Source organism: Blennius ocellaris, assembly GCF_963422515.1.
Source record: "Blennius ocellaris genome assembly, chromosome: 7".
In the NCBI taxonomy this organism is placed as follows: Eukaryota; Metazoa; Chordata; class Actinopteri; order Blenniiformes; family Blenniidae; genus Blennius; species Blennius ocellaris.
Window position 1 is genome coordinate 7,457,076 of NC_137656.1, and position 14,937 is coordinate 7,472,012.

Sequence of the window (14,937 nt, forward strand, 5' to 3'; positions counted from 1 at the left end):
TGTGTATAGTGCTGGTGCTTGTTACAGGGAATAAGTCTGAAAATACTGTGAATATTGTTAGGATTTCAGTTGTTATTGTGAAATTAACAATCTAAAAAAATACATCAAAAACCATGTACAGTAGAAATGGAAGGAAATAACTCAGTTCAAGTTTAGAATCATTTTTATCATTGCACAAGAAAATTAATAACCACATTGTTATTTCCACATAAATGTGTAAGTACATTTGGGTTAGGCATCTGTTTGGACTGGGGGGTGTTGGGTTTAGAGTGCCAAACATCCTTACAGCCCTGGATGTGTGCTATTTTATTGACATAACACTTACACTGCTGATATTTATCACAAATAAAAATCTAAACTTCAAATTGCTTCTTCTTTTGCCTTCACACAGACAAATACGTTTATTTCTACATTTCTAGAAAAAAAATCAGCCATGTCATGTTATCCAATTGAGCGTGCTGGAGCCAATTCCAGCAAACAATGGATGAAGGCATAAAAAAATAAATATACGGAGCAATGCATCCCTCTGAAATAATTAAGGGAACTTCGGGAAGGTTTGTTGTTTAAAATGGTTTAGTTTTTACCCATTTATATTTGACTTACTCCCTTTCTGGACACTGATCCACAACCTTGAGTAAGAAAAACAGAAACAACTTCAGCATTAAAGGTCTCAGAATGTATTTGAATATTTTTTATTGAATACAGCCATGGCCAGAAAAAAACCCAAATAAGTTAATTTTTTTTAATGGCATTTTAGTTGGTAATTAAATTTGGATTCCCATCAAAGTGTGTAAACATTACTTTTCAGTCATATCTGTTGTTCCATCTGAAGTGAGGATTGAGAAAATGTTGCCTGAAAACACCTCTTATTATAAATTTGATTCTAATCTAAAAGATGGTTTGTTGAGTGGCTCTAGCCTTCTGTTGTATAGTTTCCTCTCACTGTGTCCGACACGTGAAGCGACCCGCTATGGATTCAAGTCATTACAATTGTGGCACGTTTCTCACGTAACACGATGACAGGTGAACGTTGAACCGACTCATCCACATTTTTTCACTGGTTTCAGCACAGATTTGCATTCCACACAGTGAGTCAATATACACAGCATGTTCAGCATGAAGAAGACAAAGAACTATGAGGCAAATGAATGAACAGAAAACAGGCCACAATGTTTTGTTTTGTTTCATTAAGCACATTTACTGCACAAATCACACATTCAAAACTGTACAAGTTAATTATAGAAATAAGTACAAAAGTTCAAAACTCTGTTAAAAAACAACAAATTAAGATTTTTTTTGAACAAGTCTGACATTTCTTTCACATTCTCTCTGGGAGTGAATTGTATTGACTTGGAATCAAACAAAGTAAAAAAAAAACGAAAAACAAATTCCCAAAACCTAAAATGTTACAAGCTCGTCTGGTTCTTGTGTCTGTACAGTGTCTTCCTGTTGCTGTGGGCTCGTGTCGGCCGTTTCTGGATCCTCCTGGTCACCTGGATAACGAAGCAACAGGATTATCCCAAACATCTTCACACCATAAAATCTGCTACGGACGGCCTCAGCAGTTTCCTACTTGATGGTATCCGGTGTATCTGGACGAGTGTTGTGTGGTTCCCGTTGGTTAACGGGGGCAGATGAGGAACGGTGTCTTGAAAGATCTGCTCATCGTCCGAGTCCACCAGACTCAGCACGTCGCCTCCGTCGTCGTGCACGTGCCTACGATGAACAGGAGAACGATTCGAACATTATAGACTGCACAAAACTGGTCAAGTCGGGCTTGTTGTACAATAACAAGCCGAGGCTTCTTCACACTGAAGCACAATCCTTTTAAGTTAGAACTCTTAAAAGCTTAAACGGCAAGAGATCAGGTCATAAATAGGTAACAACCGTGTGTTGTGCCCTCGGTACTAAAGCCAGCCAGCTCACCAGCCTGTCCAGTCTTGTAAATTTAATCTACACACAAAAAGTAAGGAAATCTGTGTTTGGTAGATTCGATTTTTGTCGTCACTAAAATCCCAATTCCGTTTGAAATGGTGCCACATTCGTAACATGCATTTGTGGAATTGAGCAGCAGAGCAGCATTTCTGCATTATGCCTTTGAGAAATGTGTCAAATCCTATTTACCAGTTTAATTTAGCCTTCCTAATCTGGAGTATGGCAGGTTGGATAGTAAAGAGCAAAATAGAGATTTTTGGTGATCACAAAAAAAACAACATTTTAACTTTAAAAACTAACAGAGATGCAAAAAAGTTGAGACTACAGCTAAACTGGGTACATTGACGTTGACCTAATGCTTCACAATGGTAGCTGAACAGTAGTGGAGTATTGCAGTCGCAAAATGACTTATAATCCATAAACACTTAGGTATGTGATGCTGATGTTTGTACTTTGTGCAATGCAAAGCATCACTTTTCTCAGGATAGTTAGATTTACCATATATTTTGAATAAAAAGCATGTGTGTATAGGGCATACAGCCATGTTAAACTAAATCTCACTTCATTATTTGAACTTGTCTTAAAAACACTAAGACAAGTCTTTCTATTAGATGCTTTTACTCAAAAGAGCAAAAGGAAAATCTCGTGCTGGGAAAATATCCCCAGTTATTTCCTGCTGCTACAGCCACAATGTTGCTCTCTGGCATCCACTCAACACATTAAAAAGGACAAAAACTTTAGTTAATGTAGTTGTTTCTGCTGGAAAAGTCACCTTCGCATGAGAGTCTTAGCTTTACTTAAATAATAAAAAAAACATTATTGAACAAAAAAAACAATACTCCACAATGCTTTTAAGTGTTGCTCAAACTAAAGCAATATCATGTTTGTAATATAAATTATATGTATTCACTCATTTAAACAAAAAAGTTGGAGAGTATGAGTTCCGTAAGTGTGACACTGACCCAAAGCCACCGCCTGGAAAAAGAAAAAGGGGAAAAAAAGAGAAACATGTCAGCTTTTGTTGACTTTTACATGTATTATTCAATGAGCTTAAATAATCGATCCTGTGCTTGTGTTACAAAGACGAAGTAGTTACCGAGGCAGATTCGGTGCCGGCTGTCGTACAGCGTCTTCGCTACGACTGCAGTCGATCCCACAATGAGGGCGGCTATAAAGACGCCGATGACGGCGCCCGTGTACGCAGACGCGGCCTCTGAGAGCACGAGAGATAACAGGACAGCATTAGGAAGAAGAGGAAAGGGTGGAGAAGCAGGTTTATCAGCATTCCAGTGATGGAGTCTGAGCATGTGGGGACTGGTCCTTTCTTTCCATTGATGTTTCGTGAGATATTTTTGGGGTTATCTGGCGACTGCTTCCCTCAAACGTTTAGAAAAAATGCGACGGCCGAACTCACTCCTCACAGTGAGGTAGACCTCCAGCTCTGCCACGGCCAGCGGGTTCTCGCTGCGGCAGAAATAGACGCCTTCGTCATCCTTGCTGATGTTGAGGATGGTCAGCTTGAGTTCGGGCCCGTCCTCCGACACGACGTACTTGTTCCCGGCGACGATGCTGTCCTGCTGAAGCCCCTTCCTCCAAGTGGTGTTGGCGGGAGGTAGGGACGTCTTCTCACTGCAGGTTAGAGTGACGCTGGTGTCCTCCAGAGCTGCGGCGAGAGGTTCACCTTCAGGGTACGGAGGCTCTGGAAAAGAAGCGGACACTGAATTGTTCACACTTGTATTTTTTTAAACATTCAATCCAATGAGCTCGTAAAGTGATGAAGCTTTCCATTGAGGGTCCAAACAGCCCGAGTTCCCTTCACAGATTGACTGTTAGAATCACAGCTGATCATAGTGTGAAAGGATGGTGTGAGATTTTGGAAAAGCAGTGAAAAAGATGCCTCAGAGGTTAACACAGCATACGTTCTTAAAGCAAAGGAGAAATAAAGAAGCCCGGTTATCAAATCCACTATGTCAAACCTTGTTTATCTATTGCAAATTATTGAAAACAGAGAAACTCATATTATGTAGTTTTATGCAGGTTGAAACAGGATTTATTTGTAGTTTTAATGCAAAGTTGACTGAAACCATATATCAAACTGGTGAAAGGAGGTGTAAATCAGGAGTGTGATTTTGATTCAATGTGCTACTGCGCAAATATTTAATAATGAAGTGAAATAGGATCAGTCTCTTATGTGGAAACTTCCTGTCTGTCTCAATCTCCCCTGTGCAGCTTGACCCGTCTTCACTGACAATCGTAGATATAAGATCAGATCTCCAATATTTAAGTGTTGCATACACAGATTAAAAACTCCGGGGGTGAAATGATGGAGTCAGCAACACGTTTAATACCTTAAAAGAACCGAACAATAGAAATTGCTTGCTGTTGGGTCAGTTTCTAGATTATTCTTCCTTGTCAAAAGAAACATAATGATGCAGGCACCATTGAAAAAAAAAAGAAGAAGCTCTTTATGTAGATATGAAAACCTCAGTTCAAATTAACTATAAAAATTATATACACACACAAAAAAAAAAAAAAGGATCAGTTTTTATTTCTTCAGTTAGATTTTCCCCAATCTGACAAACTGGACCTTCAGATTGTGTTGAATGTCAGAGGTGCTGGACACACCTTGTGCTGGAGGTTTTGTCAGCCAAAAAAACAAAACAAAAAAAACAAACGTCTCTTAACATAACAGCAACTCCTATACTTTTGTGCCGTCTTGCATCATCTCATAGTTTGAGGAAGGCCTTTGCATGGAGATAACCTTTACACCGTGGAGTGACTCAGTAACAGTCCACATGTCCTGCATGCAACACTGTGTCACCGAGGGCTGTTCGCATTCAAGGAGCACGTCAAATCCAAAGAAAATCACATTAGTTATGAACGCTCGGAACAATCTTGTTCTCGCAGAACATGCGCGTTGAGGCATTCAAGCCACTTTCCCATGGAAAATCCACTCAGGCATCATTCTTCAGTGATGAGATACTGCAGATAATTTACGTTAAGAGCTGAAGACAGAAGAAAGTGCATCACTCGCTATGTTCTCTTAATCCTCCCAAACGTATTTTCTCACATTGCTCCCACTGACGATGTAGGTTTCATAAATAGCATGCCATTGCTGCCAAGTATTGCCGTCTATCCAAATGAGGGAACGACTGATCCATCACTTCACAACCAAAGCTTTATAATAGTTCCCTTGATTGAATGAAAAACTTTATAATGTGGAACTAATAATGCTTTTGAAGCATATAAGATATTATTCATTTGATTAAAAGTGTTTGCTTACTTATAGTGCCTATCGACCAGGCTTTATTAAGAATTGAACCAGTGACGTCTGTACTATGAAAACTGAGTCCAAGGACACACTGTCAACAAGTGTTACAATGACGAGTCTCAGAGAGGCTCAGGGCCCTCTGAAGTGGAAAGTCCATGAAAGATTCAGAGGCTGCAGATCTCAGGATGGTTACAAGGCTCATTTAGTTGCAACGTGCTTACTTAAGGTGAAGAGACACGACTTCTCCGCTCCCGGGCTGAGCAGCTGGTGCTGGGCCGTGCACTTTACCGTCTGCCCTTCGGACAGCGTGGATCGGTTCAGCGTCACCGTCAGGCTGTCCGTCACCTGGAAGTCACCTTCCTCCCCCCAGCGGAGCTTCGGGGACGGATACGCTCCGAACCAGGTGCAGCTGAACTGGACACGCGAGAGGTCCTGTGCAGGCGTCCACATGCACTCAGGGTGGCGGTCCGGCACATCTAGTTGGGACGACGACAAAAGTCAGGACCACAACAAAACTACAGGAAACAAATGTGTAATATGACTAAAGTGCTAGTCATGAGGCTAATAGCACTTCCAAGCTGTCCAATGTATTCTTATTCAACTGAAGAAATTGTGAAAGACCAGCAACCTTAAGGTCTGATTCATTGTGTGGCCTTTTGTGATCAGTTCAGCTTTAGTTAGTTTGAACAGTTGAAAACTGTATGAAAAGTCAGCTGAGTTGAAGAGTCATTTCAACATGAGGAACTCGAGGCGGATTCTCCACGGTCAATAAGCCACAGCACAGGATCTGGCTGCACATGACTGTAAGAAAACAAAACACTGGTTCCTGGAATACTTTGGCTTCACTTTCACACAATGGCAGGAAGCAGATGAGTGTTTTCCTGCACTTTGCAAAAGTTTTTGGAGAAAATAAATCAAACTGTAATGTTAAAACTAGTCATTGTAAAGCATTTGTGCACCATTTTACAGTCACAACAGAGTTATACTACAGCCATTGTTTATTCATTTCATGAGGAATTTACTTCAAGGGGTCCAGAAAAAAAACAAAAACAAAAAGGACACATACAAAACTGTGAATAATTAAAAGGTTCAAATCACTCTGTATGCCCCCCTTCATAAGTAGTGTATTCTCTTCAAAAACAAGAATAAAAAAACAGAAGAAGAAACAGGTCAATGAAAATATACAGTTCATTTCAACGTCTCCCTTCTAACCAAGGCCAAGGGAAAATATGTGAACATCATTCATCCAACTGCCAACAAATGTTAATGTGGAAACACTATTAACAATAGTGTTTCCACATTCAGTGGGTATGTTATTTGACTGATTTCTCAGAAGGGGAAAAACAGCAAAGATGAATCTCCACAACTCTCGATTGAGTGAGTGAGTGAGTGAGTGAGTGAACAAACCCTAAAGTCTGCAATGCATCAACTAGCAAAACCTTCATCAAATGTACTTTCATACTGTGGTAAGTGAGTAAAAAAACAAATTAAATCCGAGTGTATGGAGACATCAGGATGTCTGTTCAGTTTACAGTTATCGTGACGACAACCCACAACCTCCTGATCATGACGATAAAGTTATTTTAACCAGTTTCTTTCTGTTTGGATAGTCGGTCTGCTGTCATGTGATAACAGTGAACCGTCACTTGTCTCAGACTCAGCCATTTCTGGATCATGACTCATTGGCTTTTTTCATTCATTCGAGTGTTTAATGTAAATTTACTTGACTTCACATTCACTGACACACCAAATTGTGTAACGGAGAGTCCATCAGCCTTTTCAAATAGATCTTACATTAATACACAGTTTGAATTTAACGCGATTTAAATGATGGTGTCTCACTATTAAAACTCAAATAGGTTGGATTTTGATTCAAAGATTTTCTTTAACTAAGCAGGATGTGAATGATATTGACAACACGCACTTTCAGCATTAGTGTTTCTGCTCAGGACTCATTACAAAGATTGTCTTCTTGGTGGGAATTCTAACACCCCGGAAACTGACACCGCGTCACTCCGCCTCTCCAGCCACCTGTCCTCCTGCACAGTGTGAGATCTCCTTCTCATTTCTTCTTTGAAGTAAGGCGGCCTCATGAAAAACTAGGATTACATGGAGGTTTGAGCCAATTTTACTCAGTTATGTTCAGCATGAATTTGTCTCCAATAGAAAAAAAAACAAGTTACATATTTATTCATGCACACAGATAATTAATCTGTGTGCATGAATAAATATATGAATCTGATTAATCATAAACCACCGTTTCTGATTAACCAAGTTCTCTTCCTTTTTTTGTTCTCCGTCTGTTTTCTTTGTTTCGACTGGTAAAGGTGATTCAAACGATGACCTTCAAACACAGAAAGATACACCCACGATCATGAACTATGTACACTGATAATATAATGCTGCCGCTTTGGATATCAAAGCAACATGTCTTGTGTGCATTACGTAAAGCTCGACCAGCAAAACAGAGGTTTGCCCCTCTAAATATCAAGAAATCAAATCACTGTTTAAGTTTCTATATACACAAAGCTTTGATCTAAAAACATGTAAACATGCTGTGGTGTTTCACAGGCTTAACACATTGACTGTGCATATAACAGTTGAGGAAGATGTTATGTGAAGCTCAGTAAATGTGATTTACTCATCTTCAGGAAGTGATCTGTAAAATGCTTATGCTGAACGTCTGCAATAATATTTAAATAATTAAATGGTGCACTGTTAGAGCTACTATATCTTTGTTTCTGAACAAATGAACGAATCTGAGTGTAATTCAATGAATGAATCTTTGTTCGTAAATTAATATATGAATCTGAGAGGGTGAATGGATTAGTGAGAAAATGAATAAATGCATGCATTAAAAAAAATGTGTGAATAAATTAATAAACTCGTGTGCAGGAATATAAACATCGGAGTGTAACTGAATGAATCAATGAATCAACGTAGAAATCAATGTTGTATGTATAAAAATATGAATCCGAGTGTGAATGAATGAATGAATGAATTTGAATCCTGTAACCCTTGGCAGTTTCTATTTTTAGCAGAGAGCTACAACTGAAGTTAAGGATTGTACGATACAATTCAGTCCGTCCAGAAAACTGAAATCTTACAATCATAATAATAAATAAACTTCAGTGATTAATTTTTTCACAACATTTGTACAGAAACAGCTCCAAAGTTTAAAAAGTAATCGCCCATGCAGCATCATTTCGAACGTCATTACTCCGCAGGATGACCAGTCCCATTGAGCAACAGAAATCGCCAGACAAGTGAAGTTATAATGATATGATTATAATTTGATTACATGGTGTTTTGTTTTTTAAACAGCCATTTTGTGTCATTACCTGCAATAAATAAATAAATAAACCTCACAGTATTCTTTGGACTGTTTTATGCAACCCCAGAGTAACTGCATTATTTGCTACTGTAGCACAGGTGCTATACAGTCAAGCCAAGAGCTCGCTAAATATGACCTTAAAAACCTTTGGCGGTGTTCATGGTACTTACAGTAGACCAGCAGCTGTTTGCTGTCAGTGACTCTCTGGTGAGAGACATTGTTGTGGGCCCGGCAGCTGTACACTCCTTGATGGCCGGGTTGGATGCTCTCTATCCTGAAGGCCAGCGAGGCTCCGGAGGTGGACACCAGGGAGTCGTTGCTGGACGAAGCACCGCTGAAGGCCAAGGTGAGCTCCTGGGATGGGTAGGACGAGGCGGAGCAGTTAAAGGACACGGTGGAGCCCCGGGAAGTCAGGAGCGTCCCGTTGGAGAGCGGAGTGATTGAGCCGCCGATGGATATGGACACATTATCAGGGCCACCTGAACAATACAACACTTTGTCACAGCTATGATCGTGCATTTGAGTCCATGTGTCACTATAGAAATGTGTTAACAGTCATTACAGGGTAAAATCAATTATGTACATCCCACTAGGCCATGCCCTGTAATAACAGTCAATACTATCTGGATTTTGGCCATTTTATAATGTCATAAAGCCAATAACTAATTAATAATAATAATTTGCCAGTAATCAAATCTAAAAAACTGGCAACAGCAATTGAAGTATGCCTTGCAGGCAAATGTTTTATTTGTAAAACATGTAATACAGTTTTTTTCTCAATCATATCACCTGACATTGGCCTTAGTATGTGTGTACACACACACACACACACACACACACACACACACACACACACACACACACACACACACACACACACACACACACACACACACACACACACACACACACACACACACACACACACACACACACAAAAACATTTTGAGGAGGTGGGTGAGAGGTGAGCTATCATGTTATTGGCTTTATTACATTTATAACAGCCATTATTACTACTTAATGTAATCATATTACTGGTACAAGATGAGAACATACTTATATTTGGAATTTGGAAACAAAAACTCCACCAATTTGAGGTCATAAAATGCTATTTTATGGCCAAGAAATGTTCATTTCTGTCCACAAACTTTTTTGACACCACGAAATATTAATTCGTGGCCACTAAATACTAAACCGTGGCTCCGGTGTAACGTTTTAGTTCAGATGTCATGTAAACCCGCTCTCATCATGTCAGGTGTGTGTTTTCTGGAAGAGTCAGACTCTCCAGGATGAACTTACGGGTGACCTGCAGCAGCACCGTCGCCTGGAAGCTGCTGTTGTCCGGCAGCGTGGCGCTGCACAGGTAGGACCCCTCATCGCCGGGCTGCACCCCGCGGATGTTCAGGCTGCCGTCATGCAGCACAGACAGCCGCGGCCCCGGGACCACCTCACCTCCATTCTTGCTCCACGTCGTGGCGGAGGACGGTGCTCCGTTACCGCCGGTGTAACACGGAAGCAAGGCGATGTCTCCCGGTGAGGCCGTCACGTCCGTTTCGGTGGAGGCTTCACCCGAAACTGGGGGGAGGAGAGGAGAGAAAGCAATAAAACTCACCTGTTATATCCGTCCGCCATTAAAAAAAAAAAAAAAGAAGTGCAATGAACTCACCTGTCGGGGTTAAACACAGCTGCAGAAGCGTTATAAATACTGCAATATTCATGATAACTCTCCTACATGGCCCCCGAGAAATGACCACGAAAAAAAGAAAAAAAAAAAAAAAAACCTGTCGGACTAGTTCACCTGCGAGAGGCGCACACGGACACCGGTCCGCCCATAACACCCAAAAAAAAAAAAAAAAAAAAACCCAAATAGACCCCACAGTAAAGAGCGGCCAGGGGTCTGCAGAACACAGCGGGGCCCCTCACATGGTGGGAGTCCCGCGCGGCTCTGCGGCACGTTGGACAGACGCGTTTTGTTTACCGGATCACGCTCATCCGGAAACTTTGACCACACCCTGCTCACCTGTTTAAAGGCACAGTAACACATTGTTTTCACGCCTGTCAGACTGGTCGGACCACACGAGGCAAGGCGACTGCGCCTGAAACCACGTGGTACAAATGAAAGGTGACTCCCTGATTTCACAAGACACTTTGAGGTCCTCAATTCCGGGCCTCAGGAGCCAATGCCCTACTTGTTTTAGGTTTCTCCCAGTTGCAACACACCTAAATGCAATACAGGGCTCCTTACTTGGCTTTTTTACAAGCTTGATAATGATATCAAGATCAGATTGAGATGTATGTGTTTTTCTTTATATCTTATTAATCCCCCTTGGGGGAAATCTTGACCCACTGGTGGGCAGCCACAGTATGCTGCTATAGGAGGAGCTGGTGGAGGCCTGGGACTTGCTCAAGGACGCATGGTACATCTTTTTTTTTTTAGGATGTGGGAGGAAATTGAAGTACCTGGAGGAAACATGCCTGCACACAGGGAGAACATGCAAACTCACCACAGAAACGATGCATATAAGTTAGTTTTAATGTGTTTAGACCTGTGATTGTCAAACTGTGTATCCCTCTAGTGCACGTGTGGGGGCAAGTCATAAATATATATATATATATATATATATATATATATATATATATATATATATATATATATATATATATATATATACATATATATATATATATATATATATATATACATATATATATATACATATACATGCATGTACATTATCAAAATAGTACAAAACGTAGAGAGAGAAAACAATATAAAACACCATATTAAATATATATCTAAAATACGTTTCTAAGTAATAAGTTCAGTGTGATACACACTGTGAAAAGTTTGGGAGCCACTACTTCTGGAGTGAAACAACATATTAGTCACTGGTATTTGTACAATTATTTATAAAAGTTACCTGAAACACGATATAATGGATGGATGGATGGATGGATGGATGGATGGATGGACATTTTCACCTATAGTTTTTATGATGTTTTTGTAAGAATAAAATGTCCCATTGACTAAGAGTTTCTACAGTCAGAGGTTGAGTTTTACTAATATTTATGTGCACTTTGGATGCAAAACAATAGTAGAATATGTTCAAATAAAATATTGCATCTCTAATTATAAGTCGAATATCCATGAAGTTTTTTAGATCATGGACTTGTGCTGTTGTCTAAAAATGTGATGTGTGAGAATAGAAAGTGTGTTAGTAGGGCATGTGAGCTGGAGGGCAGTGAGTGCCCCCTGTCGGTCACCTGGTGCTATTTGTGTGCCCTCCACGTGTTGCTCGAGGGATCGTAAAAACAAACATCAACTCTCTAGGTAAAACAAACATATGATGGACGCTTGTATATTATATTCCAGTTTTCCTGACATCATAGCGATAATAATAAAAATAATATCTCTAATGTATCACTACTATGTATGAGTGGGGTGAACGTACAATTGCATCTCATCTTGATCTATTTTACAGAAACGTATAGTTTGATTAACTTTTATATTGGAATAGTCTCACACATAAATGTATTTCACTCCACACCCCAAAAAAGAAAAGACATTACTTTTACAAACTATCGATTTTCTATAAAATGTTTCCATGTTTTATTTTATTGCTCCTTATAAGTGATTTCATACATTTGGAAGCCTGTATGCTTTATTTTCTTTTAGGCTTAGTTGATCACCTGCAGAACATTTTGGTTTACTTTTACTTTCTAATAATAGAAGTAAAGACAGATTGAGTCCACTCCTATGAGAGTTGAAATATTTCCGGGATGTCAGTGAACGCAGCACCTCCAGAAGACTCCATTCTGCACCTTGGTCCGCTGCAGTGACGCACAGTCCGCTTGTAAACAGTGAAGATGCCCGTAGATCTGAGCCAGTGGAGCGGCTCTCTGGCCCTGCAGGATGTGGAGGAGAAGCCAGCCCAGCCGATGACGGTCAAATACGGATCCTTGGAGATCGACGAGCTCGGCAAAGTGCTCACTCCCACCCAGGTCCGTGCCACAGCTAACCAAGCTAAGTTAGCGGCGCTGCCTCCGGCGTTGATGGAGCTTTATTCTACACTTTTGTGTCAAAAGCGCCGATTTGTGCAACTTTATTTGCAGGTTTATTCGGACTTAATTTGCGTCTTCATTTGTGCTACTGCTTACAAACAACGAATTCCATTATATAACTCCGACAGCGTGTGTGCAGCTTACGTTGGGGGAAATGGTGCCTCCTCCCGGTGCCTGCTGGGACTGCAGGAGGGCTCGAGCACTCCAACTTTATTTAAATAAAACGTGGACACGATGACATGCAAATGAGTAAATACAAGTGAAAGTTATGCAGTAATGTGAATCGTAGAAATTCACAACCCCCCCCCCCCCCATGTTGGTGTGTAATATTTTGAAGCGAACGCAACGATTATAAAACTTTGAATCTCTGTGATATTCACTTGCAGGTGCAGAATCGTCCCACCTGCATCGAGTGGGATGGCTGTGACTCTGGGAAGCTCTACACTCTGGCCCTGACCGACCCCGACGCCCCCAGCAGGAAAGAACCGAAATTCAGGTGGGATCTGACGGACCAGCACACTACTTTAAAAAAAAAATGTTTTTATTTTCAAATCAAACCCAACTTGAGCTCTGATGATCAGACTTGTGTTTGCTCCTCTCTGAAGGGAGTGGCACCATTTCCTGGTGGTCAACATGAAGGGGAACGACGTGTCGTCTGGCAACGTCATGTCGGACTACGTTGGCTCTGGTCCACCCAATGGAACCGGTAATAATTACAGCAGGCAAAATACTCACATTTTATTTAGAAATAGTGTTGGTGTGAAATTCAAACCAACAAATATAGCAACAGCAGAGAGCTGGAGACCGCGACTAATTCTCAGCATTCACTCCTGAATATCTACCAGATTCTAAAATAAACACGAAACAACAAAAGATGACCTAATAACCAGCAGAAACTAACAATAACTAAACTCCAGCACCTTAAAAATCCTGATGCAGCTCAAAGGATGGAGGGAAGAGACGAAGCTCATTGTATTTAAATATAAGAGAAGTCTGCAGCATTGCTCTAACTTTACTGAGCAGTCTTATATGTGCAGTTAAAACATGAGAAGACAGTGGACCATTGTTTTTCAAATAATTAAATACCAACAGGAAAACTTCCATCTTTGCTTAGATCGAGAAAATCAAAAATCCAACTTCTCAAATAGAGCAATATTTTATATCTGACATTCTCGGTATTTTTTATTTTTTTTTACTGAACCAAGAAATTAGTTATCACAATTAGATTATGTTGTTGGTATAAAAGTATCTGTCAAAACAAATGTCAACAATATGTTTGTGATGATCTGGAAATATTCTGTAGCTCCCAGGAGTTTTTTGATTACAGCGTAGATCAGGGGAGTCAAACATAAGGCCCCTGGGTCAAAAGTGGCCCAAAAATTGTCCAAAAAAAAATATTGATTTGAATATAAATACTGTCACCACCTGCTGGTAGAAAGTCGTTTTACGAGATTGAATGACCCAGCATCAGTTGGTATCTTACAAAATGTTACATATTCAAAATGAAGTCAATTCTACCAATTTAAAATGTTTTTTCTTGATCAAAAAATGTTCACAACATTCACACATTTTTTCTGGGATTATATATTTTGGAAAATTGGCTCTGCAGCTTTTGATTACAGAGTGTGTGTGTGTGCATGTGTGTTCTCCCTGCAGTGTGACTGGTGTTTTCCTCCTGTGGTGCAGTGCAGTATTTACCATCCTCACTGTCCCCCCCCCAGGTCTCCACAGGTATGTGTGGCTGGTGTACGAGCAGCCGGGCAGCCTCTCCTGCTCAGAGCCCGTCCTCACAAACCGCTCCGGAGACGGCCGCGGCAAGTTCAAGATCCAGAGCTTCAGGCAGAAGTATGGCTTGGGGGCCCCGGTGGCAGGGAGCTGCTACCAGGCGGAGTGGGACGACTACGTGCCCAAACTGTATGAGCAGCTGGCGGGAAAATAAAACAGAAACATGGAAAGACTCTATCCTAAATCATCCATAAAGTTTTTTTTTTTAATGTGCCATTGAAAGTTTCTTGTTTGTTCGGCAGAAATTCAATTCAGTCTTCAATAAACTGGTTTTTCCCCACTCTGTTTGTTCTAAAAATCATTCCTGCATCCTCCTGAACAAAATCACCTTATTCCTGTTGATAGATGAATGTACATGTCAGGAATAATTAAGATGACTCTGTCCCATTAATGTTTAAATGATTGGAAGAGCCAAGTTATATTTAACAACTCATTTGGAGGACGGATGGAATGAGGAGGGTGGCAGGCACCAGGAATGAGTATTTACTTTACTCCTTTTTCTCAGAATCCATCAGCGCTGTAGTGACCCGTGTATGAAATCCCTCATCCT

General features: G+C 40.6%; 2 protein-coding genes across 2 annotated transcripts; one reads left to right on the top strand and one right to left on the bottom strand.

The window, feature by feature from the left end:
• Positions 1–1,055: 1,055 nt before the first annotated feature.
• Positions 1,056–10,395, bottom strand: vsig10 (V-set and immunoglobulin domain containing 10). The gene is made up of 9 exons (XM_080500087.1): positions 10,207–10,395; positions 9,840–10,115; positions 8,711–9,019; positions 5,428–5,682; positions 3,350–3,634; positions 3,032–3,148; positions 2,898–2,910; positions 1,574–1,716; positions 1,056–1,493 (listed from the first exon to the last, which is right to left on the bottom strand). Exons 1-9 carry the CDS (start codon positions 10,256–10,258, stop codon positions 1,399–1,401), a joined length of 1,545 nt encoding a protein of 514 aa, XP_080356213.1. The 5' UTR covers positions 10,259–10,395; the 3' UTR covers positions 1,056–1,398.
• A 1,942-nt stretch (positions 10,396–12,337) lies between these two features.
• On the top strand, positions 12,338–14,667 carry pebp1 (phosphatidylethanolamine binding protein 1). The gene is made up of 4 exons (XM_080500102.1): positions 12,338–12,542; positions 12,989–13,098; positions 13,208–13,308; positions 14,324–14,667. The coding sequence occupies exons 1-4, from the start codon at positions 12,408–12,410 to the stop codon at positions 14,539–14,541; spliced, it is 564 nt and encodes a 187-aa protein (XP_080356228.1). The 5' UTR covers positions 12,338–12,407; the 3' UTR covers positions 14,542–14,667.
• The last annotated feature ends 270 nt before the right edge of the window (positions 14,668–14,937 follow it).

Coding starts and splice junctions, on each gene's coding strand:
- vsig10 (XM_080500087.1), bottom strand. CDS start 10,258: ATGAATATTGCAGTATTTATAACGCTTCTGCAGCTGTGTTTAACCCCG. Junction 9,020..9,839: donor GGTGCTGCTGCAGGTCACCC/GTAAGTTCATCC, acceptor TGTATTGTTCAG/GTGGCCCTGATAATGTGTCC. Junction 1,494..1,573: donor GATACACCGGATACCATCAA/GTAGGAAACTGC, acceptor TTCGTTATCCAG/GTGACCAGGAGGATCCAGAA.
- pebp1 (XM_080500102.1), top strand. CDS start 12,408: ATGCCCGTAGATCTGAGCCAGTGGAGCGGCTCTCTGGCCCTGCAGGAT. Junction 13,099..13,207: donor AGGAAAGAACCGAAATTCAG/GTGGGATCTGAC, acceptor TCCTCTCTGAAG/GGAGTGGCACCATTTCCTGG. Junction 13,309..14,323: donor TGGTCCACCCAATGGAACCG/GTAATAATTACA, acceptor TCCCCCCCCCAG/GTCTCCACAGGTATGTGTGG.